Raw genomic sequence first — 18376 nt, forward strand, 5'->3', positions numbered from 1 at the left:
GTCGATACTATTATTATGCTTATTATACAGATGTGAAAACGTAAGCACAGACAGGTGAAGTAACTTGCCCAAGTTTGCACAGTTAAGTGATGGAACCCTGTTTCAAACTGCAAAGAAGCCTGACTCTGTGATCCTAGCCCTTAAGTATTGCACCTGCTTACCCACCACAGCATTTTAGGGCCTTATTTTCCTCATTTGTGAAATGAAGGAGCTGGAGTAGATAGTTCCTCAGCACAATCCATTCTTGTGTTCTATGATCTATGAGCACAGAGAGGAAGGAGATCTTATCTGAGAAGTAAGGCCTAGACATCTGGATGGGGCGAGAATGTCGTTGCTCAGGTATGTTAGCATCTGGCCACAGCTCAGAAGGATCTGAAATACCTGGGTATCTATACTGATTAGGAAGGGGCTCTGCTGTTATCTAGCCGTCTTATTACTATGCTTTCTCTCATGAACGTGCCAATTTTGCACGTGCTGAATATGGAATGTAGCTTGGCATAGACAAATTGATAATCTTTGTGATGCTGATTCTGAGAACTTGATCTTTTTGTTTTCGGAGATGTGTTTGTGTTCTGAACATTAAATATGAAAAGGTGAAAGAGGATTCTAAGCATAAGAAATTACAAACACAGAGAGTAAATATCCATCAACAAAAAATATTTGTGTACATATGGCTGTAGTGGAAGGATGAGAGTGGGGGTTGCAAGGATACAGGGACATCACAGAATAAGGTGGAAAATCATAGACATACCACTTGGGAATGGAAATGTCATAAGAAATTGAAGCTTCTTTCAGGGGTCAGATGGTTTCTCATGACCCTTCCCCATCTCTCTGCTGTATGCTCCTCTCCCAAGACTACATGAACTTTCAGCAACCTTTCCTAATGCTGTAAGGAAACAAGGCTGTCACGGTCTAGATCCTAGCAGGAAACATTCACCTTAGACTGTTCAAATAAAAAATGAATAATCGGGGATCACTAGCAGAGGTGTGGGCAGGGTTAAGTGAATAAACCAAACTTAGAGACACTCTTAGAAAATAACAACCAGTGGGGAACCTTTGCTATCATTGATCATAACCATTGATATCATAATCAGTGATGGAAGAAATATAGGAAACTCATCACTGCAAACATACTTCCATATCTATTTCTATCTCTATATAATTGATCCATCTAATAGTTGCTTACTTCTTAGTCTTATTTGACTTTGCTTAATCTCTGCTAGTTCCCAAGCTTCTAGTCAGTGTCCATATGTGTAGCTGGATTAATAGTGGAGATTTGATTCTAAATATATGAGAAGAAATAGTCTGCATTTTAAAATTCCATCAGCCATTTCATCATTTGTGAGATTACCAGACCCTATCGGGTCAATTAGTTTTTAATGGATCAGAACATTTGCAGAGTGTAGTGTGCTGTGAACTGTGTCAGACTTTGGGGTCAAGAGGTAAGGATGAAGTTTTAATCTCTTACATTGACTATGGGGAAGTGGGCCTTCTAAACCTCAAGTTCTCGTCTATAAAATATGTAAAATAATACTCATGGGACTGATATGAGAAGCAAATGATTAAAAACTATGACCTTGTTCTGAAAAATACAAAGTACCATGTAAATACATGTAAGTTAGTTATCTGAACGCCATGGCCTCCACGTAGCCAGGAGCCCAAATTGAATATCCTTTTTAGCAAAAATAGGTGACAAAATATAAGCCCAATGAATATCAGACACTATTAGTTCTTATTTATTCCTAAATCAGAAAAGAAGCTTGGTTTCCCATATTTTAAACTTCAGCAATTTAGAACAAAACAATTAAAAATTATAAAAAAAAAAAACAACAGCTACTGCCCAAAAGCATCATAGCTGATTATCAAGCAAGGAATGAGAAAAGTGCTTATTAAAAAAGTGTTCAAAAGTAATGAAAGACAGATTTTGTGGGTTTAAGAAAATCCAGCAGTTGGGGTCATTTTCTGCCACGCAAAGGGCATAATTTACTACAAAGTGCCGAGTAGACACCACTGTTTATATTGGCTGGAATAATGAATGTTTGTAATGATTACAGTAAATTATCACAGAAAGGTTAGATTATGTTTACTGTGATTTGCTCAAGACAGCAGGGATATATATAATATATTCTAGAAAGATATTCAAAGTGGTTAAAATTTTAATGATTTGGGGAGAATTTAAAGAGTTATTTGGCAAACACAGCTTTCAATAGCTGACATTTTTTTTAAACCATTCCACTGATTTACAGTATAGAATGGCAGACGTGACTATCAGTCATCTGTCTGGCTTCCTAAGACGGGTGTATTTACAGAGTTGAGTATGAAATAACAGCTGCCTCCACGTGCTGGGTGTCCTGCCACCTCGTTTGAAGAAGTTTGGCTAACTTTGGTTTTAGGACTTGGGACTTTCACGGGCATTGTCAAGGAGTTGAGCAAGTTTATGACACGTGTGCTTAGTAAAAGTCGCCAAGTTCTGCAACTTCAGTGAACAGTGGGCTAGCCATGTTCTAAGATCTTAGATCGGGCCTGCCTAATGAGCGTTCACCTGCATTGCCTGCGGTTCATTTGCACACGTATTAAATATTCACGAGCGCCTACTCCAAACCAGGTATAGAGTGTTGGGCTTGTGTTAGGCACTGGGGATACAAAAGTAAATGATGGGATAACTTGAAAAAAATAGTGGTTTCATTTCTCTGTGGGTTCATAATAAACTCCCCACCCTGACACGCGAGTGCGCTCACACACGCACGCACACTTCAAGAAGGTGAGAAGGTGGCATCCTGGGTTCGAGACCTTTCTGTTATCTAGGAAAAAGCTCAAAGACTTGTGATTTAGAAAGTCTAGATTCGGGGGGGATAAGGGGCTAGGCTATAGACCGGGAGCCATGAGGCATCTGAACCCTTGTCCCAAGAGGTGGAAGGACCAGAGAAAGGGCATCGGAAGAGGTGGTAGAGAAGAGCTGCTAATCTTGAGAAACGTGGTGGGTAAAGGCCCTTGGCCAAATGAGGCATGGGGAAGGGGCTGCTGCGAGCAGAGGCGTTCTAGTCTTTAATGGGACCACTTGAATTTGGTTAATAAGCTTCTCAACAACTAGCTCAAAGAACTAAAAACAGTGACCACTCCCCACATTTCTGTACTGTCTAAACATCCTGGGACTATGAAACAGTACTGGGCAGTCATGAGCAGGGGACACTGGGAGTGAAGATTTGGAACAATATTTAATTTGAATTTAAAACATAAAATAAAGTTATGTTCGTGTACCTGAGACTTTTGAGGCAAATTTTTATCCATTAGAAAAGAGTAGTTCTCAGAGCCTGCCTTAGAGGAGCTGGATGTCTGGAAGGATAAATCCTATAAAATGAAACTAATCACTCAGTCAGATTTTTTACTGGCAGGTTCTCTAATGCTCACAGTAAACCTGAAAGGTGGGAATTGTCTGTATTTTATAACTAAAGGAACATACAAGATGATTTATGTATCAGTGAAAGAGTATATAAGTCATGACCTACTGTGGATAACCATGGAATGCCCGACTCCCTGGTATGTCCATAAATAGGACAACAACAACGGAAAGCAACTGCTGAAAGAAAACGCTTTTTTTTTTAAAGATTTTATTTTTCCTTCTTCTCCCCAAAGCCCCCCAGTACATAGTTGTATATATTTCAGTTGTGGGTCCTTCTAGTTGTGGCATGTGGGATGCCACCTCAGCATGGCCTGACTAGAGGTGCTAGGACTGCGCCCAGGATTCGAACCAGTGAAACCCTGGGCCTCCGAAGCAGAGCACATGAACTTAACCACTCAGCTACGGGGCCAGCCCCTGAAAGAAAACACTTGTAAATGCTGCTGTGGAGGAATGGTTCCGTTATGTTTGTTTAAAAAATTCTTCACATAATTTTCCAAATGCTTTGGAACTTGTATAAAATGAGTGTCGGTTCCTTTAAATAACAACTGTCACTAGCCCTCAGTTTGATTGAATGTTATCTGTGAGGAGTAATAGGAGTAAACAATTTCCACTGTGCCCTAAAGGTCTGCCATAGAAAGTGGGAGCACCGCCCAGAAGTGAGATGTGAGGACCAGAAGGGTTGAAGGTCACTGCTTGTGGCTCTCTTCTGTCACACGCCGAGTGCTATTTGGCACAGCTGTGGGAACTCTAGCGTGAACAAATGCATGTTTTTGCCTTAGAAATTTTCTGGTTACATTTTCAAAAAGGAGGGATGATTTGGAGAGAATCCTTTCTCTAGTTCATAATATAGAAAGATATGTTGTGTAATAATTAATTCACTGGAAGGTTTAGGCACTTTGATTCACATTTACGTATTGTTTTCCATCTTGAAGCATCTCATCAAAGCTCTGTGAGACCTGTCTTTGAGAGAGCACCTCCCAGAGGGAGCGGATACAAAAGGATAGGTCGGAAGGTGTCAGAAACCCCATACGCAAGATAAATGGCAAATAAAAGTAGCCAGAGGGCTTTCCTTTTAAAAAAGCAGATTTCTGGTTAAATAGACCTTAGCGCTCTACAATTCTAGTCTTCTTCTGAACTGCAGGCATTCTTTCTACAACATTCCTAACATAAAGTTTATCCTGCTTCGTCTTGGACTCCTTCTGTCCTTTGTGAGGCAGATTGATTATCAGGAGACCTGTTCTGAAGTTCTGTTCTACTCGTAGCTCTTGTTTCTAGAACATAACGCATAACATCCGCTTCCTCTTCTATGTGACAGCTTTCAAATAGTTTAAAGATGACTATGATCTTTCCCCCCAAAACACTTTAGTTCAGAGTTCTTCAAACGCGTCATCCTGCTTGTTGTCTTCTGGATGTGCTGCCATTTACAATTTTCCTCTTAAATTGTAAATAAGGGCCTCAAGATAGAATCCAAGTAGGTTAGTAGAGTAGAATTATTGCTCATTTTATACTGTATTTTCAAATTAATGACTTTACGATCTTTAAACTTTACATTATTAAAGTTCAAGTAATACAAATAAATACTAAGAAAATAGCCATAACAACAAAATTCCCTCCATCCAGAAATAACTGGCTTTTACATTTGGCGATCATTTTAGACATCTCTCCTTGTATATTTACGCTTGACTATATCCATAAATTTTATCTTAAATATGTTTACCTCTTTTCTTCTCTATTTTTTGTTATAGCCGTTCTGATAGTGATGATATTGATATGATAGCGTTCTGAAGCTCGTGGTTCTGCCTCATTGGGTTTAAATTTGCATTTCCCTGATAGTTAAGGATGATGAACCTCTTTGTATGTGTTTATTTTCCATCTGTGTATCCTTTTCAGTGCATATCCTCTCCAGAAACCTCTGTTAATGTATTTTGTCTTTTCTAACCGGACTTTTAAAATATTTATTATTGAGTTTGGGGATTTCTTTATGTATTCTAGATATTAGTCCTTTTTGGTTTATGTGGTTTGTGAATATTTTCTCCCAGGCTGTAGCTTATCTGGTCATCCTCTTCGCATGGGCTTTCACAGAGCAAAAGTTTTAAAATTTATCAATTTAAGTTTTAACTTTACCAATTTTTCTTTTTAGGGATCATGTTTAGGTGTCAAGTCTAAAGACCTCTTTGCCTCTCTATAAATCTAGATTATCTCCTGTAGTTATTTCTAAAAGTTTTATAGTTTTATGTTTTACATTTGTCTGTCATCCATTTTCAGTTAATTTTCATGTAAGGTGTGAGGTTTAGATTGAGGTTCGTTTTTATTGCCTATGGGTATCCAGTTGCTCCAGCAACCATTGTTGAAAAGGCTATCCTTCTTGGATGGAATTTTTCACCTTTTTCAAAAATTAGGTAAATATTCTTGTGTAGATCTATTTCTGAGTCCTATATTCTGTTCCATTGATCTATGTGTATTTTCCTACACTCATACCACAGAGCTTGAGTAATGTAGCTATATAGTGAATCTTAATATTGAGTAGAGCAATTCTCCCCACTTTATTCTCTTTGTCAAGATTGTTTCGGCTACTTTAGGGCCTGTGTCTTACCATAGAAAATTTAAGATATCCTTGTCTCTTTCTAAAAAAACTTACTGAGATTTTGATAAGAATTGCATTAAACTTATAGATCAACTTGAGGAGAGTGGATATGCTTAGTATGGTGAATCTTCCATTCCATGAATATGGTATCTCTCCCCAGTTATTTAGGTTGTTTTCTATTTCCTCTTATCACCATTTTATAATTTTAAGGCTGTCGATCCCACAGAGTTTTGTTAAGTGTACACCTAAGTATTGCATTTTCTTTGGAGCAATTATGATTTAAAAAAAAATTTCTGTTTCTACATGGGCTGTGTTAGTATATAGAAATGTGATTAATATTTGTGTGTTGACCTTGTATCCTGTGACACTGCTGGAAGCACTTAATAACTCTACATTCTTTTGTAGATTCCTTTGGGTTTTCTATGTACATAATTGTGTCATCCGCAAATCAAGACAATTTTCTTTCTTTCTTTCCAATCTGTATGATTTTTGTTTACTTATTTTTTGCCTTATTATGCTGACGAGAACTTTCAGTTTTATGTTGAATAATAGTTGTGAGAACAGAAATTCTTGCCTTGCTCCTGATCTTAGTGGAAAGAATTCTGTTTTTCATCATTAAGTATACTGTTAGCCGTAGGTTATTTTTACATGTTCTTTATTAAGTCGTGGTAATAGTCTATTCCCAACATTTATCGGGAATAGATGTTGGATTTTGTCAAGCGTCTTTTCAGTGTTAATTGATATGATCCTTTAATTTTTGTTCTTTAGCCTGTCAATATAGTGCATTACATTAATTGATTTTCTAATTGAACTAGCCTTGCATATCAGGAATAAATTCCACTTGATAATGGTATATAATTCTTTTTATACATTGTTGGTTTTGATTTATCAATATTTTTTTGAGGATTTTTGTGTCTAAGTTCTTGAGAGATATTGGTCTGTAGTTTTCTTTCTCTGTGCTATCTTTGTTAGGTTTTATATCAGCATAATATTGGCCTTATGAAATGAATTGGGAAGTATTCCATCTTCTTTTTTTTCTGGAAGAGATTGTGTAAAATTGGTTTTAATTCTCTGCTAAATGTTTTTGTAAAAGTGTCCAGTGGAACCATCTGAGTGTGGAGATTTCTTTTTCTAGAGATTTTATTTATGAATTCTATTTTTTAAATTTTTGCAGTACTTTTCAGATTATCTGTTTTATCTTGGCTGAGTTTTGGTAGTTTGTGGTTTTTGAGGAAAGTGTCCATTTCTACTAAGTTGTCAAATTCATGAGTGTAAAATTACTTACACTATTCCTCTGTTATCCTTTTATGGCTGCAAGATCTGTGGTAATATCCCCCGTCTTAGCTCTGATATTGATAAGCTGTGTCATCTTTCCCTTAATTTTTTGTTAAACTTGCTAGAGGTTGATTAATTTTTTCAAAAACACCTGCTTTTGGTTTCAGTGATTTTTTCTGTTAATTTCCTATTTTCAATGTCATTAATTTCTGCTCTTATCGTTATTACTTCCCTTTTCTACATGCTTTGGATTTATTTTGTTAGTTTTTTTAATGTAAGAATTTAGATTATTGATTTGAGACCCTTCCTCATTTCTAATTTAAGCATTTGATGTTATAAATTTCTCTCTTAGCACTACTTAAGCTGCATCTCACATATTTTGATATGTTGTATTTTCATTTTTACTCAGTTATATGTGCTTAAATAGGTATCTTCTTTGAACCATAGGTTGTTTAGACGTGTTGTTTAGAGATTTTCCTGTTATCTTTCTGTTATTGATTTCTAGTTTGATTTTGTTAAGGTCAGAGAACACACTGTATTATTTCAATTCTTTAAATTTGTGAAGCATGTTTTATGGCCAAAATATGGTCTATCTTGGTAAATGTAACATGAGCACTTGAAAAAAGATGTGCGCTCTGCTGTTTGGGTGGATTTTTCTATATATGTCATTTAGATTCTGTTGGTTGACTGCATTGTTCAGATCTCCTACACCCTTGCTGATTTTCTGATTTCCTAGTGATGGGGAGAGCGTTGAAGTCCCCACCTACAACTGTGGATTTGTCTATTTCTTCTTTCAGCTCTATTAGTTTGTGCTTCATGTATTTTGTGGCTCTGTCTTTTAGTGCATATACATGTAGGACCATTATATCTTCTTGGTTGGTTGATTATTTTATCATTATATTTGTCTCTAATAACTTTCTTTGCTCTGAAGTATACTTTATTAGATATTAATATAGCCACTTGTGTGTTTTTTGATTAATCGTTGTATATCTTTTTATTTTCAGTTTGAAGCAAGTTTTCCATACCTCACTCGAAGTGGTAAATTTTGAATTTGATTTGCTTATTAGTCACATATAGTTGGGTCAATTTACCTAAATTCACAATGCCAATCTCTTTCTTTTCGTTGTGTATGTTTAGACCATTTATATTTAAGCTAATCATTGATATGTAAGTACCAAACATATTTATATGTTTAGAGCCATTTTATTATTTGTCTTCTGCTTGTTTCCTCTCATTCTCTTTCCTCCCTTTCTCTTTTTTTGCCTTCCTGTGGGTTACTGGAACACTCTTTTAGGATTTCACCTTTATTTACTTAGTGTATTTGAGTGCAGATGTTCATATAGTTTTGTGGTGGTGGTCCTGGGTGTTACACTATACATATGTGACTTATTCTACTCTACAGATATCAACATTTTACCACTGTAAGTAAAGTGTAGAAAACTTTTAGTAATTTTTGCCTTTCTAGGAATTTATCCATTTCATTTGTCTAATTTGTTAGTACACATTATTCATAGTATTGCTTTATAATGTTTTTTGATATTTGTAATGCCAGTAATAATAACACCTCTTTCATTTCTTACTTCAGTAACTGGAGGCTTCTTTTTTCTTCTCCTGATCAATCTAGCTAAAGATGTATTAGTTTCCTCTGGCTGCCGTAATATTGCCGCAAAACGGGTGGCCTAAGACAGCAGAAATTTATTTCTTCACAGTTGTGGAGGCCAGAAGCCTAAAATCAAGGTGTTGGTAGGACCATGCTCCCCTCTGGAGTCTCTAGGAAAGAATCCTTCCCATGCCTCTCTCCTAGATTCTCATGGCTGCAGCAATCCTTGGCATTTTTTGTCGCCTCTGTGTTCACATTGCCTCCTCCTCTCTCTGTTCTCCTCTCTGTATGTCTGTGCCAAATCTCCCTCTGCTGCTGACTTATGAGGACGCTTGCCATGGCATTTTGGCCACAACTCAGATAATTCAGCATAGGCTTTTCCTCTCTGGATCCTTAATGCAAGCACACCTTTTACCATGTAAAGTATCATTCACAAGTTTCACAGGTTGATACGGATTTCACTTGGAGGTGTGGGAACGAGAGATTTTTCAACACACGACAGAAGTTTTCAGTTTTGTTGATCTTTTCCAAGAACCATCTTTTAGTTTCATTGATTTTATAATCTCTATTTGATTAATTTCTGATCTAATCTTTATTATTTCCTTCTTTGTGTTTGCTTTAGGTTTAGTTTTCTTTTTTCCTCTGGTGACTTACAGTGGCAGTTTACGTTATGGATTTGAGATCTTTCTTCTTTTTAATGTAGGCATCACAGCTGTAAATTTCTCTATAAACAATGATTTAGCTACATCCCATAAGTTTTGGTATGTTGTGCCTTTGTTTCATTTATCTTAAAGTATTTTCTAATTTCCATTTTGATTTCTTCTTTGACCCATGTGATAATTTAAGAGTGTGTTGTTTAATTTTCACATATTTGTAGTTTCCCAAGTTTCTTTCTGCTATTGATTTCTAATTTCATTCCACTGTTGTTGGAGAACATACTTGTATTATATCTATCCTTTTAGACATATTGAGGTTTGTTTTATGGCCTATCCCGGAGAATGTTCCATGTGTACTTGAGAAGGGTATATATTCTGCTATTATTCAGGGGAGAAGACCTGTAGAGGTCTGTTAGGTCTAGTTGGTTTATTGTGTTATATGAGACTTCTATTCCTTTATTGATCTTTTGCCTAATTGTTCTATTTATTATTGAGAGTTGGGTGTTGAATATCCAACTATTATTTTTGAGCTGTTTCTCCCTTTATTTCTGTCAATTTTGCATCATAAAGTTTGGTGCTCTGCTATTAGGCACATAAATGTTTATAATTGTTACATCTTTCTGATTTATTGATCCTTTTATCATTATAAAATGTCCTTCTTTATCTCTCTTAGTGTGTTTTTATTTTAAAGTCTGCTCTCCCTGATATTATTGTGAGTACTTCCTCTTTCTTGTAGTTGCCATTTGCATGATATATCTTTCTCATTTCTACTTTTCATCCTTTGGGCAGCATTGAATTGGGTCTTGTTTTTTTATCTAGTCTGACAGTCTCTGCCTTTTAACTAGATTATTTAATCCATTCACATTTAATGTTGTTATTGATATAGTTGGATTTACATCTCCCATTTTTTTTTGTGTTCTGTATATCTCATGTCTTTTTTGTGCCTCTATTTCTCCTTTATTGCTTCCTTTTAAATTAAGTGAATATTTCCTAATGTAGCATTTTAATTTCTGTAGTGATTTTTTTCAGTATATTTTTTCAGTTATTTCTTTAGTGCTTGCTCTAGTGTTTACCATACACATCTTTACCTTTCAGAGTTTGCTTTAGATTTACACTAACTTAATTCCAGTGACCTACAGAAATGCTGCTCCTATGTAAATCTATTCCTTTTTTTCTCTTTAGTGATATTATTTGTGTACATATTATATATCTAAATGTTACAAACCCAACATGCCATCGCTATAATTATTGTTTTATATAATTAAAAAAAAAAACTGAGATAAGGGTTCTCTTCATTTGTTCCTGTGGGGTTAAGTTACCATCTGGGGTTATTCCCTTAGCCCACTACAGATTTGTTCCCATCAACCTCTTTTGTGCTGTTAGTAACAAATATATTACATTTATATATGTTATGGGTACAATGACATGTTATATTCGTATTATTTCATTCAATTGCTTTTAAAATCATTTAATAAATGAGAAAAAACATGCATTTATACTGTCTTTTATAATTATGTAATCACCTTAGTGTGCTTTATTTGTTTTTTATCATTTTGATTCAGATTACTGCCTGGGATCATGTGCTTTCATCCCAAAGAACTTCCCTTAGTATTTCTTATGTGTTATCTGCTAGCAACAAATTTTCTCAGTTTTTGTTTACCTGAGAATGTGTTTATTTCACTTTCCTTTTTGCAAGATAGCTTTCTTCCATGTAGGATTTTTGGTTGAGAGTGTTTTTCTGTGAACTTAGAACATGTTATGCCAGTGCCTTCTAGACTCCATTGTTCTGATGAAAAGTCAGCTAGTAATCTTATTGGCGTTCCCATGCAAGTTACAAGTGCTTTTTCTCTTACTGTTTTCAACATTTTCCCCCTTATTTTGTCTTTCAACATTTTGGCTATGATGGGTCTGTTTGTGAATCTCTTTGAATTTATCCTACTTGGAATTCATTGAGCTTCCTGTCTGTGTAGATTATGTTTTTCAACAAATTTGGGAAATTTTCAGCCATTATTTCTTTGACTATTTTGTCTATTCTTTTCTCTCTCTCTCCTCCTCCTGGCATTCCTGTTACACGTATATTTATGTTCTTAATTGAGTCCCATATTTCTTTGAGGCTCTGTTCATTTTTCTTATTTTTCTCTTTCTGTTCTTTAGAGTACATAATCACCATTGACTTATCTTCAAGTGTACTAATTCTTTCTTCTGCTAATTCAAATCTACTGTGAAACCCCTCTAGTGAAATTTTTATTTCCGTTATTATACTTTACAACTCCACAGTGTCCATTGTGTTTCTTTCTTTTTTATAAATTCTGACTCTTTATTGGTACTGTCCGTTTGCTGTGATGTTGTCATCATACCTTCCTTTACTTTAATCATGATTTCGTTTTGTTGTTTGAACATATTTATTATGGCTACTTTTAAGTCTTACTTGTTAAATCTGACTTCCGGTCATGCTCACAGGCAGTTTCTGGTGCCTACTTTTTCTTTCTTTCTTCTTCTTGATCTATGCATCATACTTTCCTGTTTCTTTGCATGCCTCCTAATTTTTTGTTGGAAACTGGACACTTTAGACAATATATAGTAACCAGTCTGGGTACTGGTCCCCTACTCTGGGGCTTGTTATTGTTACTTGCCTGTTTATTTATTTAGTGATTGGCTGGATTGTTTTAGTGAAGTCTGTATTCCTCATGTAGTGTTAAGTCTCTGATATTGCTCCTCAGGTGGTGCAGCCTTGGGTATGACCACAGTCACCCTCAGATGACAGTGGCTTTGGCAGGGCTTTCCATCACTCTTTTAATGCTTGAATATATCGAGTTGTGAAGTTCCAATAATTGCTGACTATTTCTTCTAATATTTTCATTAATATCCTAGAGCATAAATTCCTCTACAAATGGGTCTCATCAAATTTGGGGTCCTATGAGGGAATAATTCCTGAGGTCAGTGTATCAGATTTGTTCTGACTCCAGGAGAGTTTCTCTCAGTTGTCTCTCTCCTCCATTCACTCTGCCAAACAATCCAGCCCATTTAGCATTTATCTCCAATGAATCTACTAATTTCCTTCCAATTACCTTTCACTACAGCACTACTTTTTTATTCAGAGCCCCCTTAGGCTTGAACTTCTCCACACTCTGTTGCAGATGAGGTCTGTTCCTTTGAGAAGAAGTTAGGATCTATCTGTTTTAGAGCTGCTACTCCTGCTGGGCAAAATCTCTGCACCACAGCTCTAGAGCTGTGCGTGAGGGGACAATAGTGTGCTTCTCTCTGTGTGGCAACCCTGTTTTTGGAGCTAAGTCCTTATTTGGGTGGGGTGGGCAGTAGCCTTAAGTCTTTCCAGCTTGCTTCTCCTAGTGTGGAACCACTGCCTTACAAGCTGGGGTGAGGGTAGTTTGGGCTGCAGTATTCTCAGCAGCACCGTGCTCAAGACAGAGCCTCCATCCCATGAGCTTAGGCTGAGTAGAAGAAGGAAACCTCCACTTTTCATCTATATTCACCTAAAATTAGCCTCAGCAACAGGTAGCTGGTTCAGGATGAGAAATATTAATGTTCTCCTGCAACCTCCAGAAGATAACTGTCTGCCTGGTAGCTGAGGGGAGAAGGAGCCTTGTGTTCTTGGCTATACCAAGTCTTGATTGGAGTTTCCATCTGAGGTGGAAAGGGAAAGGCAGGGAGCAAGTTGTTGTTCAAATATCACAGACACTTTTGACCTGACCAAGTTTTAGTAGATTTTCTTGAATAAATGTGTCCTCATTTTTTGTGTGTACTTATGACCATTTCCAGAGACTTTAAATGTTGTTTTTAAATAACATCTACCATTTCCACTGGGAAGCAGATCCACAAAGCTCCTCTCTGTGTTATGCCAGAAGCAGAACCAGCTCCAGTAATTTTAATATGGCTTTCTCCATTCCTGATTTCCTCATTTTTCTTTATGCCTTGGTTGGCTGCATGTCATCACTAACTCATTTGTGTTTTTAAGAAGAATTCATCTGTATTTTCTGAGGTTTTTTCATGATCAAGAATATCTCTCTGTTGCATTTGTATTTGAATAAGCTTAGCCACTTAAAATATTCTTAGTATATACTTTTATTTTCCTTAGAACTTTGTAGACTTTCTTCCATTGTCTTTTGACGTTGAAGGATGTAATGGAAAAGTTTAAGCCTGGTCTTTTTCTTTTTATAACTTCATTTTTTTCCTGCAAACTTTATTTCTTTTTTTTTTTTTAAGGATTGGAACCTGAGCTAACATCTGTTTCCAATCTTATTTTATTCTTTTCTTCTTCTCCCTAAAGCCCCCCAGTACATAGTTGTATATTGTAGTTGTGGTCTTTCTGATTGTGCTATGTGGGACACTACCTCAGCATGGCCTGATGAGCAGTGCCGTGTCCGGGCCAGGGATCCAAACCGGCAAAGCCCTGGGCTGCAGAAGCGTGTCGTGCAAACTTAACCACTCGGCCATAGGCCGGCCCCTAAATGTTTTTTCTTTATTCTTGAAATTAAGTCACTTATTGAGAATATATTTTAACTTTGGCTGTTTTAGATCTTGATGTATGTTCTATCCTTTCAAGTTACAGATTCATTTATTTTCCTCATTTAAGAGAACATTTCCCATATGTCTGTGAATTTTTTTCCTGATCTGCTTATTGGATTCTTTAATTAGAAGATATCAGTTATACTTATTGAGTTTATCCATATTCCTTATATTCACCATTTTCTCAGTATTTGTTTTAATCCTTTTGATTTTTTTTTGTGGTTCATTCTGGTTATTTCACAACTCTTATCTGTTTTTATTTTGTCTAACATTTGGATGTCTGATGTTGTTTGGTTCTCCATCTTTTCCCCTTATCTTGGCATTCTCTTTTTCCGTTTTTTTATCTGTTGTTTTATTATCTTCTTTTTGACCTGGTGTTTTACTCATTTCAAATTCTTATTAAATGCTGGAGCACACAGCAACTTTCCAGATTTTGTTGCTCTTTCTTTGATTGTATTTTTTTATTCAACTGGATTCTTTGGCTGTCTTTGATTTTCTGTTCCTTATCTTCTTTTGTTTTCTTGTCTTTTTAAAAAATATATATTTGCATAATTTGTATGCTTTTCTCCTTTCACTTTTCTCAACTTTACGTCATCAGTTCTGTTTAGACTCTTGCTACCCACAGTGTAGCAAACCAGAGATGTTGGTATCACCTGGAGACTTATTAGAAATGCAGACTCAAAGACCCTACCCAGGACCTTCTGAAACAGAAACTGCATTTTAACAAGATCCCCAGGTGATCCTTATGCACATTAATGTTTGAGAGGTGCTGCTCAAACTTCACTGCACATTGAAGAAAGCTGGGGAGTTTTAAAGAATACTAATGCATGAGATTCTGGTCTAATCGGTATGGGAAATAGCCTAGGCGTAAGAATTATTCTAAAATGCAGCAAAGTCTGAGAACCCCAGACCTAGACCTTCCGTTTATTTCTGATATGGTGTGGGCCACTTATTTTTGCCATTTCTCTGTTTATTTAGTTTGTCATCTCTCCCTTCCATTCTACCCTCCTCTGTACACACCCGATAAACTGGATATTGCTTTCTATTTATTCTGTGATCTGAGAGTGAGTATTAAGAGGATGGAGGTGGAAGGGGAGGGGAGGTGGTTCAGCTATGGATGGTGGAACTGGGTTCAGCACTTTCTTCTGAGATCCCGTTAAATGTTTGACTTCACCAGCCAGGGATGCAGCGCAATTCTTGTGGATGTCGTCTTTGAACGTGGCAAGCACTGATGAGCGTTCTCTTGGAACGCTGGGTGCTTTCACTCTTCAGGATTATTCTTTTCCACGTCTCAGACCTGCACCTTCTGGACCTGCCTCTCCCTATGTTGGAGAAAGTGAGTGAACAATTCGTAGGGTCTGCTGACTTACCTTCTTTTCTTAACACTATTTTTGTGGATTGATGGTGGGGTTAGGGGTTATGTTAAGCCATTTCGTAGCAGAATTTTCAGTTTTATTTTTTTAATACTTAGGGCTCCTTCCTTTTATGACTCGTGATTTTTTACTCTTTTTTTCCTTCATTCTATTAGAGAATTGATTGGAGAGGCCCTGCTTAATTTTGCCATTAATCTAGATGCTATGTGGCTACTCATGCAAACTACATTTGCATTTGTATTTTAATCAAAAGTACTTGACAGTTTTTGTGAACATTAGGCTGTAAACTGTAGACTCCAATCAGAAAATTTTTAAATCCCAGCCATTTTATATTTGATTTTAGAAGTTTTCTATATTATATTTCATTATCTATGCTTTAACTTTTAAAAAGCATTGCTAGTTTATTTAAGCAGTATAGGCCCATTTCTCAATCTTATCATTATAAATATTGTGTGCCTGGGTGTGTGCATTATAGCACATATGTAAAAATAATCTGTCTTTCAAATAGGAGTACCTGTCTATTCAGGAGTGTTCATATTAGCACTATTGTCGATGCTACAGATGAGATCTATCCAAACATAAATGAATCCAATTTAGAACTTAAATAACAATGCAGCTCATTATTGAAAAAAAAATTAGCCGTTAAAAATAGAGCTCAATTTAAAGTAAAAGAGCTGAACATCCTTACTGATTTTTAAAAAACCAAGTGAATCATATTACAGATTAAATTTGTATATTAATATACAAGTCAAATTATTTTAACCTACTAGACATTAATTCAACAGCTTATTTTTACTTCCACTTCCCTATTTTAAAATTATATTTTAGTGATTGAGTTGTTTCCAGTTTTTAGTAAAGTTTTTCTGGGTTGATAAGGGTCTATGAACTGAATATCTGAGTAAAGTTTCGATAATGTGTCTAAGGTCATTGCCAAGGTTTGTGGCCACAAATGCCACTGAAATCTAAGTTGCTTCACTAATCTCATGCTCTTTCAAATAAGATACCTTGTTTTAATGGTATTTTGAAATGTCAGCAAATTGGATGAATTCTTATTAAGTTAAAACTAGCTCTGTTGTCTTTATACGTCTCTAAAGATTGTTAAAATCGGAATAGCTCACTTCTACATTTTAATTATTTATTTTATTTTTATTATTGTAAGTCTGAAGTCACTTGAAATTTAGTTGAATCTATGGATCAATTTGAGGAGAATTGACATCATAAGAATATTGAGTCTTCTCATTCAAGGACATGGTATAGCTTCATTTATTTAGATCTTCTTTATTTCTCTCAGAAATGTTTCATAGATTATAAAGTAGAGATCTTGAATCTCTTTCATTATATTTATTCCTAGGTATTTATTTTGTTGATACTGTTGTAAATGCTTTTTTAAAAATTTTGTTTTCTAGTTATTTGCACTGGTATATAAAAGTATAATTAATATTCATATATTGAACTTCTATCCTATGACCTGGCTAAGTTCACTTACTAGTGCTAGTAATTGCTTTAGGATTTTCTACATGAACAATCCTATTTGAAAATTGAAACAGATTTATTTTCTTCATTCCAATTTTTATGCCTTTTATTTCTTTTCTTTCCTTATTGCACTAAGTCCTGTGGTACAAATTTGAATAGAAATAGTGAAAGATGATATCCTTGACTTCTTCCCAATCTTACAGTAAAAGAATTCTATATTTTACCATTAAGATGATGTGAACGCTAATAAACTCACAACCTAGATTCAGTAATTAACTTTTTCCTATATTTGCTTAATTACAAACTATTTAAGAATCCATCCTTTTATGGATGGATCAATTCATCTCGTTGTTTTTTTTTTTTTTTTTTTTTTCCAGTCAATGAAAGGGAAACTTTATTGAGGCCCCAGGGCCATGGGGCTCAGGCAGGAGGTGACCCTTCGGGCAAAGGAGGAGCCAGAGGAGGGGCCTTATTTGACCTTCTTCTTGGGGCGCAGGTTGTTGGTGTGGCCGCACTTCTTGCGGCAGTTGACAGCACGAGGGTGCAGGCGAGCATAACACTTGCAGCAAATCGTCTTGTGGCAGTTGTATTTCTGGGCGAGCTGGCGGAGGGAAGGCTCAATGATGCCGCCCCGCAGGCGGAGCACCAAGTGCAGAGTGGACTCTTTCTGGATATTGTAGTCTGAGAGAGTGCGGCCGTCCTCCAGCTGTTTGCCGGCAAAAATCAGACGCTGCTGGTCAGGTGGGATGCCCTCCTTGTCTTGGATTTTAGCTTTAACATTCTCAATGGTGTCACTGGGCTCAACCTCGAGGGTGATGGTCTTGCCCGTCAGGGTCTTCACAAAGATCTGCATGTCTGCGTCTGCCGCAAAGCCACCGACACCGACCCGCTCGGCCGCCTCGTTGAAGAGAAAGAGGGCCTCATCTCGTTTTTTTTGACATATTTCAAAGTAAGTTGCAGACATCCATTCTTCTCACCTCTAAACAACTAAGCCTGCCTATCATTAGCTATGGTTCCCTGTTTATTTACATTCCAACTTTTTTCTTTGGAGGTAAAATTTATGTTTAATGAAATACACAAACCTGAATTGTATCATTTCATGATTTTTTGACAAATGCAGGCACCTGTGTAACCCAACCCCTATTGTGGAAGACAAAATGCACTAGACAATTAAGGAGATGATTTTATTCAGGCTATTGCAATAGGCTCATTAATGAGGAACATCTCAAAGAGAAGGATGTAGGCCTGGGGTTTGGCAGAGGTGGTAGACAAGAGAATCATCCACAAGTCTAATGGGAGTCACGAGGAAGAACAGAGATGGGTCTTATCTGGGAATATGAGAGGGCAGGGTGGTCATTAGCAATTAGCTATTTCCAGGAAAAAAACGGGAGGGGGTTTCTTAACCATTTTTGTTTTGGGAATACAGGGCGCAGATAAAGTTCAACATTGTCAGTCTCCAGTTGAGTTGAGAGTTGGTGGCAAAAGTTAGTT

At 36.4% G+C, this 18376-nt stretch overlaps 1 protein-coding gene across 1 annotated transcript; it reads right to left on the bottom strand.

Annotated features, from left to right (window-relative positions):
- Positions 1-17239: 17239 nt before the first annotated feature.
- Positions 17240-17746, bottom strand: LOC124235784 (ubiquitin-like). The gene has a single exon (XM_046654216.1). The coding sequence runs from the start codon at positions 17736-17738 to the stop codon at positions 17355-17357; it is 384 nt and encodes a 127-aa protein (XP_046510172.1). The 5' UTR covers positions 17739-17746; the 3' UTR covers positions 17240-17354.
- Between the last annotated feature and the right edge of the window lie 630 nt (positions 17747-18376).

This window comes from Equus quagga, chromosome 2, assembly GCF_021613505.1.
Source record: "Equus quagga isolate Etosha38 chromosome 2, UCLA_HA_Equagga_1.0, whole genome shotgun sequence".
In the NCBI taxonomy this organism is placed as follows: domain Eukaryota; kingdom Metazoa; phylum Chordata; class Mammalia; order Perissodactyla; family Equidae; genus Equus; species Equus quagga.

Coding starts and splice junctions, on each gene's coding strand:
- LOC124235784 (XM_046654216.1), bottom strand. CDS start 17,738: ATGCAGATCTTTGTGAAGACCCTGACGGGCAAGACCATCACCCTCGAG.